A 23739-nucleotide genomic window follows, 5' to 3' on the forward strand; every position below is an offset into this window, starting at 1 on the left:
GAACTTTCATGGCACACTTACACCCCCACCCCACAAAGAGAAACTCCAGATCAAAGTTGGAAGTCAGAGCCCTGGGGCTGCAAAGAGGTTGGAATTTGATCTTCTGGCCATGATCTCTGAAGTGGACAACCAAACATACCCACCTTGTGTTCTCTGGATCCCATCCAACTCGGATCCCCAGTACACTATCTCTGTCTTCCGGTGCTGTCTTCTTCCCTGACATAGGTGTCAGGCTTCCAAGTCTCTCAAAGCTATGAAGTTGGACTCAAGGCTTTCAAGTTTCTAGAGCTTTTGTGGTGCTGGGGATGGGCTCATAGGCTCCTACATTCTGGACAAGTGCTCTACCATTAAAGCTGAATCTAATCCTATCAATAAATATTTTCTTTCTTTCTTTCTTTCTTTTTTTCTGTTCCCCAGGCTGCTCTCATATTGTTGGGTTCAAGTAATCCTCCAACCTTAGCTCTCCAAACAGCTGAGACCATAGGTGTGTGTCAACCAGTACTAACTCCCGAGGTTCACTTTATACTTCTCCAACAGCCCTTAGACCATCCTTCCACTTAGGTGACCTGATACCAGTTACCTAACAATCACAGTCCCCAAATTTCTGACACCACCCATTGAAAATTCTCACCAGCAGAGACAGCCAAGGGGGCCTAGGTGTGGCCAGGGATGATGGCGGAGGCATGAGCCCTGTGGAACAGCCACCAATTGGTAAAGGAGGTTGGAACTCAGAACGGAACAAAAGATGGGACTGGTGGTGTCCCTGACAGGAAAGCGGAAGTTTTTGGGCTTTTGATTTCCCTAAGTTCCCACAACATTTCATTGTTGCCCAACATTTCCCCTCTTCCTCACAAGGGGAATTTCCGATTTCACTTCCTCAAAACTCAAGTAGCCAGAAAGCCTCAACTTCTTTACCCGATTCCGAGGGTGAAACCTCTTCCGAGGGTGAAACCTCTTCGGCGAGACCTTGACCGCTCCCCGCCAGGTCACGTCGTTTGTGTCCTTTGCTGTGTCCCTCTCCCATCTGCCTGAGTGGAGTCCCACCGCATTCCGTCTCCTTCCTTGCCGACTTTTCTCTTCCCGTTGTCCTCTACTGTCTCAGCTCTCCCTATTCCCGCTGTCCTGTCTCCCCAGCGTCACTAAAAGACTAAGGGGTGAGGAGTGTGTGTGGTAGCAGCGCCCGGGCTCCCGATACTTTTGGGGTTCCAGTCGGAGGAAGCACTATGGCTAGGGAGTACAGTTGAGGTGGGTCCAGGAGCCCACTGATGCCGGAGGGTGCTCAGGCTAAGTACATCTTGGCGATAGACTCCGGCTCGGCCAACTGCAGGACTTCCACGAGCCACCCCTCGAGGGGCGGAGCAAAACAAGTGCGGTTGCCAGGGCACCGCAGCCACGGGCTCGCGAGATTTGAAATCAGCCAATGGGAAGCAGGGGAAGACGTGGCACGCGAGTGGGGCAGGGCCTGGAGGACTCCTTTCCCCGCCCCCGCTCCGGTCGGCCCTGAGGCGGCCGGAACGCCGGGCTCCGGCCTATAAAGGGGCCGCTCGGCGAAGCTCGCGTGGCTCTCAGCAGAGGGCGCTCTCGTGATCTGCGCGCCCGTCCGCGAGCCTGCGCCTGCGCAGTGTGGGCCGCGCCCCGCCCCCTGCCCTGCTGCCCTCCGCCGGCCGGCCGGCCCCTCCTCGGCCGCGAGCCCTCGTCCCGCTCAGCCGCCGCTCCGTCCCGCAGCAGCCAGCTCAGTCTCAGGCAGCATGTTCAGCTGGGTGAGCAAGGATGCCCGCCGCAAGAAGGAGCCGGAGCTCTTCCAGACCGTGGCCGAGGGGCTGCGGCAGCTGTACGCGCAGAAGCTGCTGCCTCTGGAGGAGCATTATCGCTTCCACGAGTTCCACTCGCCCGCGCTGGAGGACGCTGACTTCGACAACAAGCCCATGGTGCTCCTGGTCGGCCAGTACAGCACCGGCAAGACCACCTTCATCCGCCACCTGATCGAGCAGGACTTCCCGGGGATGCGCATCGGGCCGGAGCCCACTACCGACTCCTTCATCGCGGTCATGCACGGCCCCACCGAGGGCGTGGTGCCGGGCAACGCGCTCGTCGTCGACCCGCGGCGCCCCTTCCGCAAGCTCAACGCCTTCGGCAACGCCTTCCTCAACAGGTACCTACCCCTTCTCTCTAGGCGCGAGGACCATCATGGGTCCCCGCAGCCTTTGCCCCCGCCGGCCTTTGTCTCCACGAAACCCCACCAGACCCCAGTCGACCAATCCCAGGGACAGTGGCCTTGTTGCGACCCAGTGACTACCCAGGTGTCGGGTAATAGGCATCGTCCACTCTTCTGACCTATGTCAACCCCAGACTCTTCCAGGTTATCAATTTAACTCTTCCCTCCATCCCCGCTGACCCCAGACCTCCTCATAGAGCCAGCCATGGTCCGCGCCGTAGGACGATGAGCCCTTGCTGTCCTCCCATTCTTGTTCTTCATTCTGGAGGCACCCAGTTCATTCTCATCAATCTCCCTCCTTCTCTGGAGTCTGTTTTTTAAGTGCCATGGAAAAACCTGAGACTTAGATGATCCCTTCACTGGTGTGTCTCACTCTGCTTCATATCCCCAGGGACCGGTGGGAGGCAGCCCCCATTGAAGGCAGGGGATGACAGAGTCTAAACATCTCTCATAAAAGTAGCACTGAAGTGAATTCCAGGCCAGCCAGGGGTACATAAGATTAATGAGTTAGTGCTGCCTCAAGAGATTTCAGGGATGGTAACCCTGAGACCCTTGAAATGACCAGACTCCTACATTTCACTACTATAGAGTTGATAGGTGTTTATGTGTCTTACTTGAGTCTCAGTTTCACCATTTCAAGGGATGAGAAAAGATTCAGCTCCTTAGGATGCTGTGAACGGATCACAGTGGCCTGCCTGTGTGAGGAGCTTTAGCACGCAGGATCACTTGTGTGAAGGTAGTCTGGCATCCTAGCCTCCACCCCCAGAAGGCATGACGGGACTCACAGACCCTGCCCTCTGTGCTCCCTCTTTCAAGGAGTAACTCTACATGCCTTTCGAAGTCTGCATTCAGCCTGGGGGAACAGCCTAGGAAAGAATCTGAATTCTGCTTTCCAGGTCTCCGCCCTATACGAGCACATTCCTCTACAGACACTGTCCAGCCGCACAGGGCGGGCCAGCTTTTTCCAGAGCAAGCTCCCTGCCAGGCCTGCCTCCTGCATGGAACTGGCCTTTAATGTTGTCTGTTTGTCCCTTCTAAGCAGTTTCAGCCTGTCTTGTTTAATGATGATGGTGTTTGCTTGGCAGGCTTGGTTGAGTACAATACTCTGGTCCCTTTAGCCTGGACGGCCTTTCCCTAGGGATATTTGAGCTTTGCTGCACCTGTAGGTAGGACATTGGCTCAGACTCCTGTTGGTGGGAGCCAGTGGTCTGGTGAGAAGTTTGGCTACTGAGCCAAGGAGTTCATTCATGCATTATTATGCCTCTGCTTCAGGAGTCGTAGGAGCCTTCACTTCTGTGAGCCTTCACTGTTCCAACCACTGCTGGCCTCTGTCTTCCCCTCATTGTGAGGGCAGATCTTTTGAAACATGGAACTTGGCACCTGCTCAGTTTCCCACCTTTGGAATGCAGAGCTGAAGAGCTGGAATGATCTTGCACACCGTCCATCCCCAGTTCTTTAACTCATGAAACCCAGGCCCCACTGAACTGTCAGGGTAAAGGCCATGCTGACTGCCTGTTCTTTGTGCTTTGTTCACTCACTACCACTGCCCCCCAAAAGGAACAACTGAGGAACCCTTGGCAAAGGACAGCACTTTGATGACATGGGGCCCCTGGGATCCAAGAACTATACTTACATTTCCTTCTTGTCACCACCCCAATTCCAGAGGGTCTCCAAAATGCTGGTGTAGTCCAAGACCGGAGCTGTATCAGGATGTTCAGACCACAGTGCCTCTGGCCAGGAGGGCACAACAAAGGGGGCTTTTCTCTGGCTGATACAGCTTTGTCTGGCACTCTTAAAGGGACCCATTGAGTCATGAACTTGACTTGCTAGCCTCTTTCTCCTGAGTGCTCCTCAGAGATAGTGAGAGGAACAGACGGAGCAGGATGAAGGAATCCAGAGTGGTTTGTATATGCTCCTCCTTGTATAACTGGACCCACCCACTTGTCCTAAGAACTGAATTCTCTGTCCTTATTGCCAAGGGAAGCATTTGTACTGCCCCTTGCCTTTCCTGCTGTACATGTACTAGGTTCTGCAGATGTTCCTTTGAGGCCTTTTTTGTGTGTGTTACTTCCCAGAACCAACTCCACTTCCACTCTTCTTTTTTAATTTAATTTTTCTTGTCATTCTATCTCCATTGAGCCTAAGAGTTTATCCCAAGCAAGAAGAAACTCAGGTCTGGTGTGCAGTGACGTACAGTGGTAGGGGCTGCTGCATTTGGAGACAGTATCTTTCAAATTTTCCCCCAGCCTATTGGGAGTGTGGGGCCACAGGAGACACTTCACCTGCCTGAGTGCTCCCCTGTTGTAGAAGGGCAGCTTGGAACTGGCAGACAATAGGTCTGTATTTGTATTTTTATTTTGCTCATAATCGAGAGGGTTTTTTTTTTGTTTGTTTGTTTGTTTTTTGTTTTTTCAAGACAGGGTTTCTCTATGGCTTTGGAGCCTGTCCTGGAACTATCTCTTGTAGACCAGGCTGGCCTCGAACTCACAGAGATCCACCTGCCTCTGTCTCTGCCTCCTGAGTGCTGAGACTAAAGGCGTGGGGCACCACTGCCCAGCAATCAAGAGGTTTTTAAAGGAGCCTTTTCTCTGTCCACTAAAGAACTCCCCCCCTTTGAAACAGATGATAGCTGCTCTGGTAAACTCTTAGCTCATCATGGAACACAGGACCATAGCTCAACTCTCATCAAGATTTTCCCCTCTCTATTGCAGCTTCCTCTTCTGAGGCTGGTTTTGACTTTCAAAGAATGGTGTGTCTGTACTCCTTCCATACCACTGAGTAGTGGTGGCCCATTGCAGTCCCTTCATGGGCAGCTGGCCCCAGCAGCAGTAGAAAGTGACCATCCCAGGGCTGGGGGATGGCTCAGCGAGTAAGGTGAAGGCCTGAGTTCAGAGCTCCAGGACCCCTGTAAACACTGGGTACAGGGCTGAATTGCAGGTCTGTAATCCCGGCACAGGTTGGGAGTAGGGAAGCAGGTAGACATTAAGGTGGATCCTGTGTGCACAAACATATACATTTATACACATACACAGAAAGAGACCATTCCTTCTTAATGTGTTTCGGGAATTCAGCTAAGTTTTTTGTTTTGTTTTGTTTTGTTTTGTTTTGGGGTTTTTTTTTTTTTTTTTTTTTTTTTTTGAGTCAAAGTTTCCCTGTGCAGCCCCTGGCTGTCCTGGAACTTGCTTTGTGGACCATGCTATGCTGGCCTTGAATTTATAGAGAGTGCCTGCTTCTGCCTCCTGAGTGCTGGGATTCAAGGTGTGCATCACCATGCCTAGCTGTGTTATTTTTCTTTCTAGTTACTTGCTTATTCTGTGTCACATTGTATGCCACAGCACTGTGGAGTTCATTGGACAGTGTGGGTCAGCCTTCTCCTTGCACTGTGAGGATTGACCCAAGGCTGTTAGGCTTGGTGGCAAGTGTTCCTATCCACTGAGCCAGAGTCTTCCTGTGTAGACCATGCTGGCCTGGAATTTAATTAGCCTCGATCCTCCTGCCTCTGCTTCCTAAGTGCTAGGATTATACTTATGCACAACCCTATCTGGGTAAAAATTTTAAGATGGAATTGCAAAGGCTTAGTGTTACACTTCTGTTTCCCTTCAGAACTGAAGTGTGGTCTGGGCTCATTCAGCTTTCACTAACAAGTCAGCAACTGGGAAGCTGAACTCATGAACCTTGGGGTGAAGAGTTGACAAGGAGGGAAGTACTGACGTCCCAGTTAGTTTGTTCAGAGGGAGCAGAGGCTGAAAAGCCCTCCCATCCTACCTGGATCAATGTCAGCCTCACTCTGATGTCTCTCTGGCTTTGCTCTCCTGCAGGTTCATGTGTGCTCAGCTGCCCAACCCAGTCCTAGACAGCATCAGCATCATTGACACTCCTGGGATCCTGTCTGGAGAGAAGCAGCGCATCAGCCGAGGTAACCAGGCTCTGCTGGGGAGCCACTCCCCATGCTGCCTTCCAGGTCTCTTCCAGCCCCAGGCTTTACAAAATTGTGTTCAGGTGACAGACTTCTTACCTCATCTATGAAGTCATGACCTTAGGGGCCACAGCTGCCTCCCTGTGTTCAGGTGACCAGAATAGTCCAGCTGAGATCACAGTTTGGTCTGTGCTGGATAGCCAGCTGCTTTTGAGCCCATTGAAGCTTGAGCCTTGGGCTGTGAAGCAGAGTGGCAGGAAGTTTACTGATACCTGTGCTCAAGTGTCCCAGCCAGCCTCAGCTGACCCCTGGACTCCTTGCCCTTTTGCATGGGAACACTGTGCCTCTCAGGGTCATGTCAGTTCTCAGTTCAGCCAGCCAGGCAGAAGGAGAAACCTGTGTGCAGCCTGCCTGAACACTGGTGGAAATTTGCTTACATTTGCATAGCCCTTGCTGGTCAGCAGCCTCCCAGGGGCTGTCTGCTGGTGCAGGGGGTTTCCTGCTAGGTTCCAACGCCCTGGCCAGTCCAGTTATGTCAACTCTGGCTAGCTTTTTCCATGCTTTTAAAAATATTTTAGGCTTTGTTTGTTTGTTTGTTTTATGAAATAGAACTTTATTTCTATAAACATAAAGGTAACACCTTTTCCAAAGTAGTTTAAAAAACAGGGAGTGGGAGGCTGGGGATGTAGCTCCGTTATAGAAGCCCTGGGTTCAGTTCCCAGTACAGCATGAACAGAATGTGGTGGCACATGCCTATATTCTAGCACTTGGGGTGGCATAGAGGCAAGAAGATCAGTAATTCATGAAGGGTCATTCTTGGTTATATAGCAAGTCTGAGGTTACATGAAGCCCTGTTTCAAAAAATAGGCCCCCATCTCAAAAAGGGGCTGAAGCCTCAAGGAAAACTCTCCCAGAATGTATTTCTGACCACAGAGGCTTGGGGGTAGAGTGGGGTTCCTCTGATCTATCTGTCCGTCATGTTACTTTGAGGTCCTTGTTCAGGGCAAGCCCAACTTTGTTTTATCCTTGGTAGAGGGGTAGGTACCAGCCATTGGGTTGGAATACCTCCTAGGAGGAGACTAATGGCTGGTCAGAAGTGGAGTTAGCCACTACAGAGGAGGAAATAAAATACCCTCACTAGAAATGTAGTTCAGTGGGCACTGGGCTAGAATGCACAGGGCCCTGGGTTCAAACTGCAGCACTTCAAGGAAGGAAGGAGGCCAAAGTGTGTGTCGAGGGGCAGTGCTAGAGAAAGAGAAGGAAAAAAGAGGAAACAGTGAAATAGCCCAACGTGTAAACACCATACCTGGTGACCTGAATTGAATCCATTTCCAACAAGTTATCTTGCTGACCTACATATGGATACTACACGCACGCGCGCGCGCGCACAGACACTCACACACACACACACACACACACACACACACACGTAATTTAAAAGTTCAGAAGAGCCCATCGGTAGTGGTGCACACCTCTCAGCACTTGAGAGGTAGAGGTAGATGGATCTCTGAGTTTGAAGCCAGCCTGGTCTGCAGAGCGAGTTCCAAGACAGACAGGGTTACACAGAGAAAAGAAACCCTGTCTCAAAAAAAAAAAAAAAAAAAAAAAAAAAAAATGGTGGAAAGAAAGGAAAGGGGGAAATACAAGAGCCTGATGTAGCAGCTTTAATACCAATATTTGTGAGGCTAAGGAAGGAGAGTTATGTCCATTCTCAAATTCTACAAGCACCAGTGGTTAAACTTGTTTTCATTAACTTACCCTTTTCTTTGTCCCTTGCCCTGGGTGGGGGACATTGAAGCATGTGTGTGTCTGCTTGGCTGTGCTAGGCGGTGCTCTCTCTTTTCTAGGGTTGTGGGGCCCCAGCCATCTTGGTGGGGCCGTGTACAGACTACAGAGCAGTGAGCTGGCTGTCTCCAATCAGGTTAGAAGCTGCCAGTTTTTTTTTTTTTTTGAGACAGGGTCTCATGTAGCCCAGACTAACCTCCAACTCTTTCCCTCTGTCTCAGTATCCCAGTGCCAGGATTACAGGTGGGCCTCATGCCTGACACTGGTTAAGCTTTCAGTCTCACCCACTCTTACAGAGTGACTCTCTTGGAAGTTCAAGGGAACAGATTTTGAGACCCTGTGCAAAAAAGCAGGGGTCACATTTCTTCTTTCTCACTGCTGTTACTATTCAACTTGTTGTAAGAGGACATCTTAAAACAAGGTGAGCAGGTGGTACAAGCCTGTGACCGCAGCTACTTGGGGATGGGGCAAAAACATGACATGCTTAAGGCCTGCCTGGGCTACAGAGTAAGCCCAGAATAAAAAGAAGGGGGGTTAGAGAGATGGCTCAGTTGGTAAACTGCTTGCCACACAAGCTTGTTCCTGTAACCCATGGCTGGGTATGGTTGTAGACAGCTATAATACCAGTACTGGAGGACAAAGACCAGCTAGTCTATTTGAGTTAGTGAGTTCCAGGTTTGGTGAGAGACGCAAAAAAAAAAAAAAGGTAGAAAATTGACAAAGGAAGACACCTGACATTGACCTCTGGCCACCACACAAGAACACACTCACACACTCATTAACGTGTATACACACAGAGAACTAGGAAGACTAAAAATATAGCTCAGTGGTAGACCCTTCACCTTGCATGCATAAGGCCCCAGATTCAATTCTCACCACTAAAGAGAAGAGAAAAGGCTTGGTAAGCAATACACTTTTCTTTCTTTTTTTTGTGTGTGTGTGGATGTTGAAATAGGGTTTCACTATGTAGCTCTCTGGCTTTCCTGTAGACCAGGCTAGCCTTGAACTCAGATCTGCCTGTCTATGCCTCCCCAGTGTTGGGATTAAAGGTGTACATTGCCATGTTTGACATGTATTACACTTTTCTTGCTAGAATGGCATTGCTCATGGACCTTCAGGGCTGAAGTGAATGAAGGTGTTGGGGCTTTGGGATTCTTGTGGTCCTTGTAGATTCATAAAGGAAACCCAGAAGTAACTCTTGCCAAAGCCAGAGTAAAGCTGGAAAATCCAAGTAAGCCTCTCTTAAATAAGAGAAGAGCTGCAGTAGGAGCCTGTTCAGCCTGCATTAGGCTGAGGCATGCTGGCCATTGTTTGAGGCCCACAGACTTATCTTTTGGCTGAGCCAGACTCCAGCAGGCTAGCTTTGTGGTGAGAGCACTTAGATAAGTGACAATAGCTCACCCTCAAAGGCTTATCTTGCCAGAATGCTGGGGCTGGTATGGCGGGGAGGCCTTCAAGCTTAGAGGAAGGCATGGAATGGAAAGGGCGTGAAGTTCTTGTGGCCTGTGTGGGCTCCTGAAAATGAGCTCAGAGGTCACCAGTACTAGGCAGGTGATGTTCATACGCTCTGCTGTCTGTTCTCAGTGTTTTCCAGGCAGAGCAGCTTGGACGTTATGCCCTGGGATGCCCAGCCTGCCACTGGGGTCCCTGGGATGTTCCTTTCCTGTTGCTTTCCTAGGAGAGTGACATGGCAGGATCTAAACGTGCTTGTGTCTGGGGGAAAACTACCAAAGTGATGCTTTGAGAATGTGATTTTTATTTTTCTCCTGTGCTGGAGATGGAATCCAGAGCCTCCAGCATGCTAGACTAGTGCTCTTATCACTGAGCCACACCATATCCCCAGCAGTGCTTTGGTTGGCACTAAAGAAGATACCAGTGTACCCAGACAGGATACACTTAGGTAGCCTGTGTAGGTGACATGGCACATTAGTACTGTGCCCTCCAGGTGGCTCATGAGTCCCTGCAACCAGGTTCTTCTCTATCTGTAGGAAGCTCTCTCTGATTAAAGGTAGGTTTTACAGTGAAATACCAAGATGAAACCAACTTTTCCAAACCATTTTCCCCCTCCATAGTCCTAGCAGTCCCCATTTAAATGTTACCCAGTTAGGATTTGAGCGTGAACATTTTATGGTGATGAGTATTGTGTGGCCCTTCAGAGGTGCTCAGTGTAGGCTCCAAGGTGGTCACAGGGTTATGGAGGAAGGAGGCCCCCTCTCAGAGACCCCACCCAGCAGTCTTCCTTTTGTACAGTGGAGGTCAACTGGGGAGTGTGTTCCTGTGGAAAGCAGGCATCTCCACTCAGAAAGGTAGGCCCTGAGGAGCGGGTGACATGTGACAGGCCTTGCTGCAGTTGGTAGTTGTTCCTTGGAAAACACAGCATCCCTGTGGAGGTCCTTCACACTGGAACGTTGCCTATTCCCTTTAGGTCCATCCCCACCCTGTTGGCTATCCCCTCCTAACTTTTTGCCCTTTTCCTTGTGGTCACTCATATGTGCAGGAAATTCAATCAAGAAAGACAAGTAGGGCTGGCATAGACCAAAGTGGTCAAGCTGCCCTGGCTCTGCTAGGGACTGTTGATAATTGTGTCCGTTTGGGGTCCCAGGCTCAAGTTGCCTGACATTGCTTATCTGCTGTGGCTTGAAAGATAACATTCTCTCCTGTCAGCAGGGTAAGGTGGCCTTTCTGAGCACCATTTATTCCTGAATGCTACTCGTGTGACTGATAAAGGGATTCAAAGGGCATCCAGGGCTGTATGGGGCTAGTGCCCTGGGTTCTAGGGTCATTACCACTACATAGCCATCACACTCTGCCTAGAACTGGGGTCTTTCCATGAGACTGTGAGCTTTACTGTAACTTTGGTGCCTTGCTTAACCCCAGGAAAGTTATATCAGCAAAGCGAGTGTGGCTTCGGCTTAGGTTACCAAGTGCTGTCCTGTCTGATCTAGTGCCTGCCTTCTTGCTAGCATTGCCTTGTCTGTGTGCTCCTCGCTGTTATCTCTGCAGCTATGCATAGAAGGAAGCCATTGTTTTTCTGAGGAGCACTGAGAGATGAGCCTGGGGACAAACAGATGGCTAGTGTCTGCACAAGACTCAAACCTGGAAGGGGCTCTCTGCCTACTGCAGTGTAGCCCAGAGAAACTGTCAGCATGGACTCTGAGTAGGGTCAGACCCTGCCGAGGCTGTTGCTGGGCTGGGCTTCCTGGAAACAGACCACCATGGCCATAGAGTAGCTATGCTGTGTTTTGGTTTCCCTCTGCCCTGCCTCTAGCCAGAATCCACCTCACACTATCCAAGGAAGGCTCGCAGAGCTCAAAGCCAGCCTGGCTATTCTTCTGAGTTTTCACCTGCCTTCCTACCACTGTCATGGTTCCCAGGCTCCAGCTAAGCTATGCTGTTCCTAGAGGTTGGATAGGACCTTTGGCTCAGACTCCCATCCATGCATCCTGGAGCCCAGTGACACAGAAGTAGGGTTACACCTTGGGTAGTTCTTCTGCCCTTGTGGCTATCTCCTGAGATGCTTGCCATGGACACCCTCCAGCCCAGTCTCACAATATTTTGTAGACTTCAGGGGTTGCCCAGAAGCCTGGGGCCAGGTTCAGTGCTGCACCCCTCTTGGTTTCACAGTGCTTACCACACAGTATGATACGGTGTTAACTCACAGGTTAGTACTGCAGGAGCCAAGTGGCTATAGCACATGGGCCTCTCAGGGTTGTTGGTAACCATGGTAGGGACTTTTGCATGCTTGGCTCTTACCTAATGCCTGGCGCACAAGTAAGTGTGCAAATGTCAGCCAGTTAATAATGAGACTGAAAACTCCAGGGTTTCCCAGACTTTCCTGTGTTCTGAGTAACGTCGCAGAAAGGAAGCTTAGGCAATACTGCTTCAGCTGGGCTTCTGAAACTCTGCAGCCCCCTGAGGGCTGACTGGGCCCAATGCCTTCAACTCCCATCCCTCCCTTTCTCCCTCTCTACGCAAACATGCTGCTTTGGCCTTGCTTTCTAATGTGGGTGCGCCGCCTCTGCCTGTGGAGGCGTCGTACCAGGCTGTGCTGGCCTTGGCACCTGTTCCCCAGGCTGTCAGTCGGCGGCGGTCTAGGGAGCAGCTGGCCCAAGTGCCTGCAAATGTTGGGTTTATATTTGGGGTAAGCAGCATTCTTCGTGCCTTAGAAGCTGCCCTTGCCTACTCATCCATCAGATCTGTGCTTTTTAGGCCCAGTGCAAATGCCTGAAATAAGTAGCAAACCCTTACAGAGTGCTGGCTCTGCCAGGCTCACACTGCACCCAGCTCTCTCAGCAGTCTCAGAGGCAGGAATTTACTATGTGTTACAGAAAGGGGCCTGGAGATTCAGAGAGGGCAAGTGGCCTGCTTCAGTGGCCCAGCTGCTTCCTGAGTCTAAAAGGATTCAAGATTGAAATGTGGGTCCAACCAGAGTCTGTCTGCCCCTTCTCCCCAACCCTGTACTGTCACTTATTTTCAGGTCAGATAATATATTTAGGGCCACATTGCGTGTGTTGGATCAACCCTTTTGACAACAGCCATACCCCTGCTACCAGGATAGAGAACATTCCATGAACTGGAAAACTTCCCTGTGCAGTCCCTCTCTCTCTGATGGAGCTAGGCACTTTTGAGATTGATCCATGTGTATAAGATCAAGGGTTTGTGCCTTTATAAAAAAGATTGTTTCTAGAGATGGAATCAGATGCTAGAGCCTCGTGTTCTTCAGAGAAGCTCTGTATTGGCTAGGCCACACCCCAGCCTTCGGGCTCTTCCTTCTGGAAAGGGGTGCCTCCTCTCTTTACCATGTTTTCTCACTCTCGAAGGAGGTCTGGGCCACCCCTGGTTTGAGGCAGTGTTTTGGTTTTTCGAGACAGAGTTTCTCTTTAGTCCTGGCTGTCTTGGAACTAGCTCTGGCCAGGTTGGCCTCATACTCACACAGATCCACCTGCCTCTGCCTCCTGAGTGCTGAGATTAAAGTCATGCACCACCATCACCTGTTGAAGGTACCAGAAACATCTTTGTAGAGGGCTTGATGTGGACCTGAGCTTTTGTTTCCCTGGGGCAAATGTTTAGGGGTGGAGGTCCCTTGCTTAACCTCTGTGCTATTTGGAGTAGACCTTTCTTAAGTTGAGCATGAGGAGGGGGCCTCTTTATGCCACTTGTCCCAGCTCTGAGCTCCTGTCTCCAGGGTCAGGGTAGTTGGAAACTGTGATGTAGCTCTTCGGTGAGAAATAATGAGGTCCATGCAGTTTGAATGACAGGAAGTAAGAGTGTATGGGAGAAAAACACTCCATTGTTTTATGTTCTAGAAATTTTTGGAATGTGTGAAGCAACTTTCCCTGGCTGCTGAAACTACCTGTGTTTGGAAGAGTGCTGCTGTAGGGTGGGGCTTCATCATAGCCTGAGTCCCCCTCTGAACCCCCTCTTGTCAGGAAGGTCAGCTAACTTGTCTCTGAACAGTAGCACCTGGGGCGACTTGGACTTCGCTCTCTGGCCTATGGAAGCTTGCTGGGAACAGCTCTTGTGATGGCCTTTGGCTTCTGTCACCCTCTTAGCAGCATCAGTACTTGAGGCTCGGCTCTGCTCCTCCTCCTCTCTATTCCTACTTCTCCAGCACCTGGTTTTTAATTTTTAAAAATCATTATTTTGAGCCAGGCGATGGTGGTACATGCCTTTAATCCCAGCACTCTGGAGGCAGAGGCAGGTGGATCTCTTGAGTTCAAAGTCAGGCTGGTCTACAGAGCTAGCTCCAGGATGACTAGGGCTGCCTCAATAAATAAATAAATAAATAAATAAATAAATAAATAAATAAAGCGCATAAATAAATAAATATATACATACATATATGTATATATATGCACACACTAATTTATGTATATGTTGTGTGTATGCATATTTGTGCAAAACATACCTGTCTGGTGCCCTTGAAGTCCAGAAGAAGGTGTTGGATCTGTTGGAACCGGAGTTACATACGGTTGTGAGCTGCTATGTGGGAGCTGGAAATTGAACCTGTATTTTCTGTAAGAGCAACCAGTGCTGAGCCTAGGTTTTAATTTTTTGAGACATCCCTAGATGGTATCAAACTTGTGTTCCTACTCGGCCTCCTGAGTGCTGGGATTATATGACATGTGCCACAATGCCTGTCTTATCTTTGTTCTTACAGACAGAGTATCACACAGGTGGTAGTGCCATAGACTTTTGGTTTTTGTTCCTTTTTGGTTTTTCGAGACAGGGTTTCTCTGTAGCTTTGGAGCCTGTCCTGGAACTTTCTCTGTAGAAGAGGCTGACCTTAAACTCAGAGATCTGCCTGCCTTTGCCTCTGAGTGCTTGGGACTAAAGGCATGCACCACCACTGCCTGGCAGTGCCATAGATTTTAATTCCAGGACTCAAGAGGCAGAGGCAGAGGCAGGAGGATCTCTGTTCAAGCCCAGCCTGGTCTACATAGTCATTTCCAGGGTGGCTACATATTAAGGTCCTGTCTTTAAAAACCAAGCAAGCAAAAAAACAGACAAACAAAATAGCATATAGCCTGGGCTGGCCCTAACTCCTTATTTCCCCTAGGATGACCTTTAATGCCTGATTCTCCTACCTCTACCTTCTAAGTGCTGGGATTATAGGCACGTATTATCACACCTGAATTTCTTTTTTTTTTTCTTTTTCTTTTTAATTGTTGTAAAATGTACCTAATATATAAGGTATACTGTTTTGTTTCATACATTCTTAGGGTATAGTTGAGCGGGTGGTTACCTTCACATTGCTGTGCAGTCATCACCCTATCTATCTTAGAACTCTTCCTTTTCCCAAAAACTTGTCAGTGAACACTGATCCCTTGCCTTATGCCCCAGCACAGACTGCACCACCCTTTCTGAGTGTGACTGCCCTGGCTTCTACATAAGTGGATCCCTGGTTGTTGGGGTTTGCCCTCTTAGGCTGGTTTATTTCATTTATGGACATGGCCACTTGTCCCTTATCTGAGGTGGCTTTGGTTTCCACTGAAGTCCCTCTGCCTTCAGCTTTGCTCCTCTGTCTCACCTCCTGGACTGTATGTGTGTGTTGTGTCTTTGGTGGAAACTGGTGTCTACTCTGTCTAGCCAGTCAGTGCGGTGTACCTATGTAGCACCTTCTTTTCCTTAGTGTGCACATGGTTCCCTTTGTGCTGTGGGCTTGCTTCTATGTGTATGTCACAGACATATGACCCTACCTGGTATGTCTAAAGAGTCTGAGGCCTATGGCTTTGCTAGCCCTTGTCACCTGCCTGAGCTCCATGCCAGACAGTGTGCTATGAGGCTTGGGCACTGTGTGGATCTCCTAAACCTCACACTGCTGCTGTGCTATGGTCTCCAGTGTCCCTGGAAACTGGTTTGTGCCTGCTCTCTAAAGCCACATAAGACACCTCTAAAGGCAGTGAGAGACACTGGGTTCAAGAGTGTCAGACAGGGGCTGGAGAGATGGCTCAGCAGTTAAGGGCACTGACTGCTCTTCTAGAAGACATAGGTTCCAATTCCCAGCACCCACATGGCAGCTCACAACTGTAAATCTAAGATCTGACAGCCTCATACAGACATACATGCAGGCAAAACACCAATGCATGTGAAATAAAAATAAATTATTTAAAGAGTACCAGACATGCCTGTGGGTGGCCTGCAGTTATATAGTCATATTCCTGTACTACGGTGGCTGCTATCCTTTAGGTAATCAGTGAGTGTATTTGATCACCCATAGTGGCTCCCTTCCTTTAAAAGCATATTTCCACAGTGAACAGAAAATCAAACATGGCAGCTCTTGCTATAATCCTACCCCCCCCACACACACACACATCACACACACATACACTCCAGGTTGAGGCAGGAGAATTGCTGCCACCCTGGGCTATGGAGTAATAGCCTGTTTTAAAACTCCAAAAATACCCAGGAGGTAGTGGTGCACACCTTTAGTCCCGGCACTTGGGAGGCAAAGGCAGGCAGATCTCTGTGAGTTCAAGGCCAGCCTGGTCTACAGAGCGAGTTCCAGGACAACCAGAGCTACACAGAGAAACCCTTCTCAAAAAAACAAAACAAAACAAAAAACCTCCCCAAATAATTAAATAACCAGAAAATTCTCTTCACCTGTGGGAGGGGAAAAAAGAAGAAAAAGACTGGAAAAGACCTTAAATGACGCTGGACACGGTGACTTGGTTCTTTAATGCCTGTACTTGAGAGGCAGAGGCAGGTGATCTCTGAATTTGATGCCTGTCAGCCTGGTCTCATAGTGAGTTCCAGGCCAGCCAGGGCTACATAGTGAGTCCTTGCCCCCCCCCCCCAGTAATAGAAGAAGAACAAAACAAAACAGAAAGACAACTAACTTGAGGTGATGACCAAGAACCAGCCTTGTGGATGGAGGAGGAGCAGGCAAAGAGCCTCCTCCCATTTCTGTGTTCCCTTCCCCCAGCCAGAGGGAAAGGGGTTGAGGCCTTACTGGGTAGGGCTTGGGAAGGTGACCTCAGCTTCCCTGCTGTAGTTCTGGCTGCCTAGCCAAAGCCAATAGGACCAGTGGTGCTTGGCCCAGAGTGCCTCTGTTCCCAGGAACTGGAATTTGGCCTTGCTGCTGCCCCAGCTGTGTGAATTAGCTTCAGTTTTAGATGAGGCCAGATGTGTGGCTGGGAAGGAGTGGAGGCTTCACTTTGTTGAACAGTAGAGTCATAGTTCCTGAGTCAGCACTTCTTTAGCACTGTGCTGTGTTCCTAGAACTCACTGGAGGCTTCAGGGCCCCAGGCAGGCCCTGGGGGTAAGCTGGGGTGCAGTCTAGGGAGCCTTGGGCGATAGCTACCTCTCCTGGCCTCTGCTTCCCCACTGTTCTGCTGCTCTAGACCTTCCCTTCCGGCTTTCTGCTGACATATCACTCCTTAGGTATCCCCTCCCTACTCTAAGAGCCAGCTGCAGGGAGCAAGGGAGCCCTGGGCCTTGTACTTTGGAACTGACCATCTGTGCTAGTAGCTACCTGCTGACACTCAGTGACCTTGCACTTGCTGGAGCTGTGCACAGAAACCTGAAGCTGTGACACCTAACCAGCCACCCACAGAAGAGTCCCTTCTCTTCCCAGACTGCAGCTTAGTGTACCTCCATCTGGGAGGAAACCCAGCTTGCTGACCACTGTGCCCCAAATCCCTGGGTGCTGGGCTTGTGGAGGTCAGCAGACAACCTTATACAGAAGGTTCTCTCCTTCCACTGTCACATGGGTGACAGGGATCAAATTCCAGGCTCCTGTGGCAAGTGCCTTTATCTGCTGAGACATCTCTTTGGACTGGCTTAGTTTTCGTTACACGTTTTCTGGCATTGCCTGGGATTGAACCCAGCGCCTTCCTCATTCTGTGCAAATGTACTGCCATGTTTCAAAGCCTGTGTACTTCCTGAGTACCTCATTGTGGGAGAGAGACTCACTTCTCTGTGGCATTGGCTGCTGTCTAGTCTGAGCTTCATTTCTGCTTGGCCTATGTAGCCTAGCACCTCCAGAATGCCGTCATCCCAGAGCCTAGGAGTTTTATACACAGGATGGGGAGCACTGGCCAGGCCAGGGCCATGCTGCCTCCCTGGCTGGATGATGCAGTACCTATCAGTAGGCCTTCATGAATGGGATGGTTGTGTGATGTGTGCCAGTATCCTTCCCCCTGCAGCCTTCCTTCCTTCTACATCTGGAAATTGCATGTCAGCCCTTCCAAGATCAGGCTTGGTGGAATAGTTTTTCCCAGAGAGTGCTAGAGCAGGCTGTGGGACAAGAGCCTGCCTGCCAGGGTCCTGGACTGTGGTCTCTCTGAGTGTCTTCTCTGGCTCATCTTTTGGGGTCTTGAAAACTCTCTGGGGAATACTTAGTGGTTCTTAGAGGGCTGGCCTACATCTGGGGTGACCTGGAACCTGTGCATATTAGGTGAGTGACAGAGACTGAAACCAGAACCAAGGTGAGTTTTGACGGACAGGTCAGGCTGTTCCTGAGACTCTAAGCTGTTGTTTCTAGCCTTCCCAGCTCTGCTTAGTGTTCTTAAAAGATGAGGAGTCCTCACTTCTTGAAGCAATGTGAAAACGTTTGAAGAAGCATAATTGGGATGAAAGTTCAAGTGCTATTCAAGTCCAGAAGCCACTGACCTAAGTTTATATGGAGAATGACAGGCTCAGGCTGTGTCAGCCGTGCAGCTTTCTTTTTGAATCTCAGGCTGTGACTCCAGGACCTAATCACTACATCTGCATCACAGTCCTCAGAAAACCACAAAAGGCTCATGCACTTTTTCACACTCATGCATTTAATTTTCTAACTTTATTTATGTGTGCATGAGCACATGCCACAGTGCAGTTGTAGAGGCAAAAAGGACAGCTTTCCGGAGCTGCTCCTCTTCCTTCCTCTGCAGGTCCCAGGATCATGTCAGCAGTCATGCATGGCAAGTGCTTTACCCACTGAACCATCTTGTTGGCCCTAAATCAGACTTTATTTTGGTTGTTTTGTTTTGTTTGAAACAGTTGGATGTCTCCTAGGCTGACCCCAAATTTGTTCTGTAGCTTGGTCTTTCTGCTTCTGCCTTCCAAGGATGCCAGCATGTAGTAACCACCATGCATGGCTAATAGTACTGTTATTAGTGGGGAAATTCCAGTTATATGTCTGTCATAGGTGACTCAGGTCACTCCCTCCACCCCACAGTTTCTTTGTGTAGCCCTAGCTGTTCTGGATGGAAGGCTGGCCTCGAACTCACAGAGATCTGCCTACGTCTGCCTCCTGAGTGCTGGGATTAAAGGTGTGTGCCACCACTACTAGGCCTCGGGTCACTTTAATTGGGGTGGGAAACAGCATAGAGTATGTACAATTTAGGCCTAGAGTCTGCCCAGATCAGCAACTTGGTTTAGAGAAGCAGTTAAGACCTACTGAAAAAGGAAGTGGTCTGTGGTACTTTTGAGGGCTTGTTGGAAAACAGAGGTCAATAGACCTTCTGGGAGGGTTGAGAGTTGGTATTGTCAGCAATGTAGATCTTTTGATTGCTGTTGCAACAACTGAACTCAGCTATTACAGATAAAAGTTGGCATAGATATGTAATGAATACCTTTGTTTCAATAAAAAACATTATCCATACAAGCAAGTGATGGGCCAGTTTTAGTCCCGGAGCTTGCAGTCCCTATTGTAAAAAATAAGTGAGGCTTGCACAAGGATCTAGTGTTTATAGACACTGGATGGATAATAGTTGCAGTTGCTTATTGTGAGTGCTGTTGCTTATTGTCACTACTGTTCAGGGCACACAAGTGGCAAGTCTATCTCTGCATGTGTTACTGTACTGAGCTGTCTCATAAGCTTAGTGGCTTGCTTTACCTGAGAAGCTGTGAATGTCATATGGGTAAAAATACCCCTTGAGGCAGGAGAGATCAATGAGTCTGCCTTTGGGCTGCTATACTGTTCAGATCAGAGCATTTTAGGAATTTACAAAATAACCCCTGGCCTAGAAATTCCAGGCCACATCTGTGCTCAGAAGCACTAGGGAAGCCTTGGGGCCATGCTCAGTCCTCTCCTCCCTCAGGTTATGACTTTGCGGCTGTCCTCGAGTGGTTTGCTGAGCGCGTGGACCGCATCATCCTGCTCTTTGACGCCCACAAGCTGGACATCTCAGACGAGTTCTCAGAAGTTATCAAGGCCCTCAAGAACCACGAGGACAAGATCCGTGTGGTGCTAAACAAGGCTGACCAGATTGAGACCCAGCAGCTGATGAGAGTGTATGGAGCTCTCATGTGGTCTCTGGGGAAGATCATCAACACCCCCGAGGTGGTCCGGGTCTACATTGGCTCCTTCTGGTCACACCCATTGCTCATCCCTGACAACCGCAAGCTCTTCGAGGCAGAGGAGCAGGATCTCTTCAAAGACATCCAGTCTCTACCCAGAAATGCTGCCCTTAGGAAGCTCAATGACCTGATCAAGCGGGCCAGGCTGGCCAAGGTAGATCCTGTGGCTGGGTGAGGGGACTGGCTGCTGCCAGATAGGTGCAGGGGCTCTGGGACTGGCACTTGGGGCCCAGCTTTTACCAATCATGTGTCACTTTCCCTGTGTGTGGAAACCACTACCTTGTGTACCCACTGTGCAACCTGCTCTTGACTAAGTCCTTATTTAACCTGTGTCATCTTAGCCTGTACTCTGAGGCTTATGCCCCACCTAGATCAGAAAAAAATGCAAAGAACATGCATTCGACTTAGAAATGTCAAACAGGAAGTTACTACAGAACAAAGGAGGCCACCAGGAAGTGGAATGTGCTGGCCTGGTTGGCTTCAACAAACCCCTTGGGTTTGTGTGTGTGTGTGCGTGCACGTGCACTACTGTGCTCAGCTCGGCACTGAACAGTGGGGACTAGTAGGGAGAGGGAGTGAGACACACAGCATCATTCAAGCCTTCGTGGGAGAACAATGCACATACGAAGTAGAAACATGGATGATTTCGTGTTGGTGGTTAGGTACAAGGTTCTGTCTGAGTGGAGGACTGGGGAGCCATCCTGGTGGCTTCCGTGGGACTGCTGTGTAAGCTGGGACAAGAAGTAGCTAGGACAAGATGGATGCCAATCTGTGGCCTAAACAGTGCTGGATGCTACAGTCCAGACCCCTGGTGACTGCTTTCTGCACAGGCCATATAAATACCCTTTCCCCTTGGTGGGAATGTGGGCCTTAGGGTATCCAAGTCTCTGCATCATGGGTTGCCTAGACAAGTCACTGGGAAGGCTGTTCAGTAATGGCTCAGGTGACCCTTTGAACATGGAGTGGATGGTAGGGTAGTGACCCTGTCCAGACACTGTTAATAGGGTTCCTGTTAGCAGGGTTCTCATTGTCAGACTAGTCTGGAGGCTGAGGCAGGAGGATACCTTGAACACTTGGTTTGAAAGTAGCCTGAACAATATAGCAAGACACTGTCTTAAAACAGAAAAGTAGGCTTCTGCCTGGCCCCTCCCTTGAAAGGAGTTGACTCAAGAGACCTGTCCTGTGAGCCACCTAGTCTCCAGGGAGACATCTCAGGGCAGGGTGTTTGCAGCTGGCTGAGGCACATGGAGAAGGAAAGGCAGACATCAACTGCCTATGGCCACCGAGACAGTCACCTCAGGACCTGAGAAGTACTTCCCAGCCACCCTGTGCCATGACTTTTGCACTGCCGAGGCTGGTGTCTGCATACCAGATAACAGGCACTTACCTCTGCCTCAGGACCAGTCATGAGGTGTCTGGGGGATTCCTTGGCCAGGGCAACCTAGGCTGACACTTTATCCTTCACTGCTGCCAAGTATATGCCATTGTCACTCAAGTACTCCAGCTTTTCCCTTCCTCTTTACAGGGTACAGGGGTGGAATTTTTTTCCCCCAGTATCTCCAAATGTCTGTGTATGTAGGGCCTCCTCATGAGAACACTCATGTGACTGCCCAGGTTCCTAAAGAGCTAGCAGACAGGTAGTACACAGCTCTCTGGGCTGTAGTGCCCACAAATGGAAATCCTATGGTCTCCAGTGCTGCTCCACACAGGTTGTATACCACTGCTTTTCCTGGAGTGAGAGAGACTCCTTGGCTTGTGCAGGCAGAGCTATGACTGGCTTTGGGTAACCTGCCTACCATGGCTCTCTTGGGAAGGCCTAGACACTAGTCCCAGGATCTGGGAAGGGCTGCTCCTCTTGGATAGTCTTGGGCCAGGCTGTTCCCTGGACTGAGTAGGTAGGTAGCAGTGGATTGGGGGGGGGGGTAGTTGAAGAGAGCTTTCATGGAATTTTCTGGTTCTGAGTCATCCAGGCCTATTCCGGTGACACCTACCTGGCTTATTGCTCAAATGGGATTCAGCTTGGGAACCAAGCACTGCACAGAGGCATGCTGGGATGAGGCTTCCACACCACACAGCTCTCTGTGGCTGTCAAGTGTGTTGTATTTTTGGGAGGGCAGTGCAGGGAGACCACAGGTAGAAAAATGGGCAGAACTGAATTGTGATTCTGTACAAATGTATCATCTGTCCTCTGAAGTGCCCTTTCCTCGTTTCCGTTCCCATGTCATTGAGCTGTAATAGCCCTTGTCAGAATTGTGTGCCACTCTTAGGCCTTTGGGTTCTTGTAATAATCTTCAAATTTTAGCTTAACTTTGACCTTTTTGCTTCCCTCTACTCAAGCAGTGAACTTCAGGCACTAGAGGCCTCAGAGACCCTGAGAGCAGTGTGCCAAGCAAGTCCCTGATGCCCACTGCTTCCTGTCCATTCAGGTCCATGCCTACATCATCAGCTCCCTCAAGAAGGAGATGCCCAATGTCTTTGGGAAAGAGAGCAAGAAGAAAGAGCTGGTGAACAACCTGGGAGAGATCTACCAGAAAATTGAGCGGGAGCACCAGATCTCCCCCGGCGACTTCCCAAGCTTGCGCAAGATGCAGGTACTGTCTCCAGGCCAGATTCTGAGTGCCCTTGTGTGGGGCTGAGGCAGGGCCAGGGTGCTGGCAGTGGTTCTAGGGGAACCACAAAAGAAAGCAGCTGGGTTAGTCACCAGTTCCCCACCCGAATCAGAGTTGACCTGGGTCGAAACACTGACACAAAAGAGGGGAATGTGGTGACTCAGCTTGGAGGTGTGGCATGGCTGTCGATGAATCTGCACTGCAGCTTGGGCGAGGATGGGTGCTGCTGTGACCTCATGTACAGCGTGAGGAGCCCAGGTCTGCAGCACTAGCTTAGTGGCCTGAACTGGTAAGTGGGAGGTGTACTCTCCCTACCTGGGTAGCCTGGCTCTGTCTACTGTACCTGGAGTCTAGGAGGCTGCCCCACCAGGCTTTCCTTTCCACTCACAGGAACTCCTGCAGACCCAGGACTTCAGCAAGTTCCAGGCCTTGAAGCCCAAGCTGCTAGATACAGTGGATGATATGCTGGCCAACGACATAGCCCGGCTGATGGTGATGGTGCGCCAAGAGGAGTCCCTGATGCCTTCACAGGCTGTGAAGGGTGGTGCTTTTGATGGCACCATGAATGGGCCCTTTGGGCATGGCTACGGCGAGGGGGCTGGCGAGGGCATCGATGATGTTGAGTGGGTGGTTGGCAAGGACAAGCCCACCTATGATGAGATCTTCTATACACTGTCTCCTGTCAATGGCAAGATCACTGGCGCTAATGCCAAGAAGGAGATGGTGAAGTCCAAGCTGCCCAACACGGTTCTGGGGAAGATCTGGAAGCTGGCTGATGTGGACAAGGATGGCCTGCTGGATGATGAGGAATTTGCTCTGGCCAACCACCTTATCAAGGTCAAGTTAGAGGGTCATGAGCTACCCTCTGACCTTCCTCCACATCTCATCCCACCCTCCAAACGGAGGCATGAGTGACAGCCATGCCTGACAATACCCCCAACCCCCAGGGCTGCTGGCACTTTCTACCCGCTAGCTCCTTGCCTGCCCATTTGGGCCTGGGCCTAGAGGGGCAGAGATAGGGGGAGGGAAAGGGTCACCATTTTTTCAAGGTCCATAAAGACTGAGCAGTGTTTCCTCAGCTCTTGAATAGGAAAACCACCATCTTTCTTTTAAGGCTGTCCGGGCTTCAGCGGGAGGCATGGGTGATACTTGGATGTGAACAGTGGGATTTTGTGCATAAGAACCATGGATATTTTTAATATATAATGTTAGAGGCAGCCGTCTTTCTTGCCTCTTCCTCTGTCTGACAGCCCCACACTTAGTCTCTCCCTACCCGAGCCTTTCCTTCTGTCCTACCCTGGCCAGGCGGCAGCCACAGGAACTCTAGGGAACCCCTCTCACAACCTACTCTGGCACGCCCTTGTGGCAGCTGCCCCAGGACTACGCAGACAGGAGAGCCCCCACCCAGCTTCCTCAGTTTGTTTTCAGAC

The 23739-nt window shown here is 50.1% G+C and overlaps 1 protein-coding gene across 1 annotated transcript; it reads left to right on the top strand.

The window, feature by feature from the left end:
* The first annotated feature begins 1601 nt into the window (after positions 1-1601).
* Positions 1602-23526, top strand: Ehd1 (EH domain containing 1). Its single transcript, XM_051193761.1, has 5 exons — positions 1602-2152; positions 6034-6131; positions 19442-19854; positions 22127-22291; positions 22700-23526. Exons 1-5 carry the CDS (start codon positions 1749-1751, stop codon positions 23222-23224), a joined length of 1605 nt encoding a protein of 534 aa, XP_051049718.1. The 5' UTR covers positions 1602-1748; the 3' UTR covers positions 23225-23526.
* Positions 23527-23739: the final 213 nt, after the last annotated feature.

The sequence above is a fragment of the Phodopus roborovskii genome, unplaced genomic scaffold (genome assembly GCF_943737965.1).
Source record: "Phodopus roborovskii unplaced genomic scaffold, PHOROB, whole genome shotgun sequence".
Classification (NCBI taxonomy): domain Eukaryota; kingdom Metazoa; phylum Chordata; class Mammalia; order Rodentia; family Cricetidae; genus Phodopus; species Phodopus roborovskii.

Coding starts and splice junctions, on each gene's coding strand:
- Ehd1 (XM_051193761.1), top strand. CDS start 1,749: ATGTTCAGCTGGGTGAGCAAGGATGCCCGCCGCAAGAAGGAGCCGGAG. Junction 6,132..19,441: donor GAAGCAGCGCATCAGCCGAG/GTAACCAGGCTC, acceptor CTCCTCCCTCAG/GTTATGACTTTGCGGCTGTC. Junction 19,855..22,126: donor AGCGGGCCAGGCTGGCCAAG/GTAGATCCTGTG, acceptor CTGTCCATTCAG/GTCCATGCCTACATCATCAG.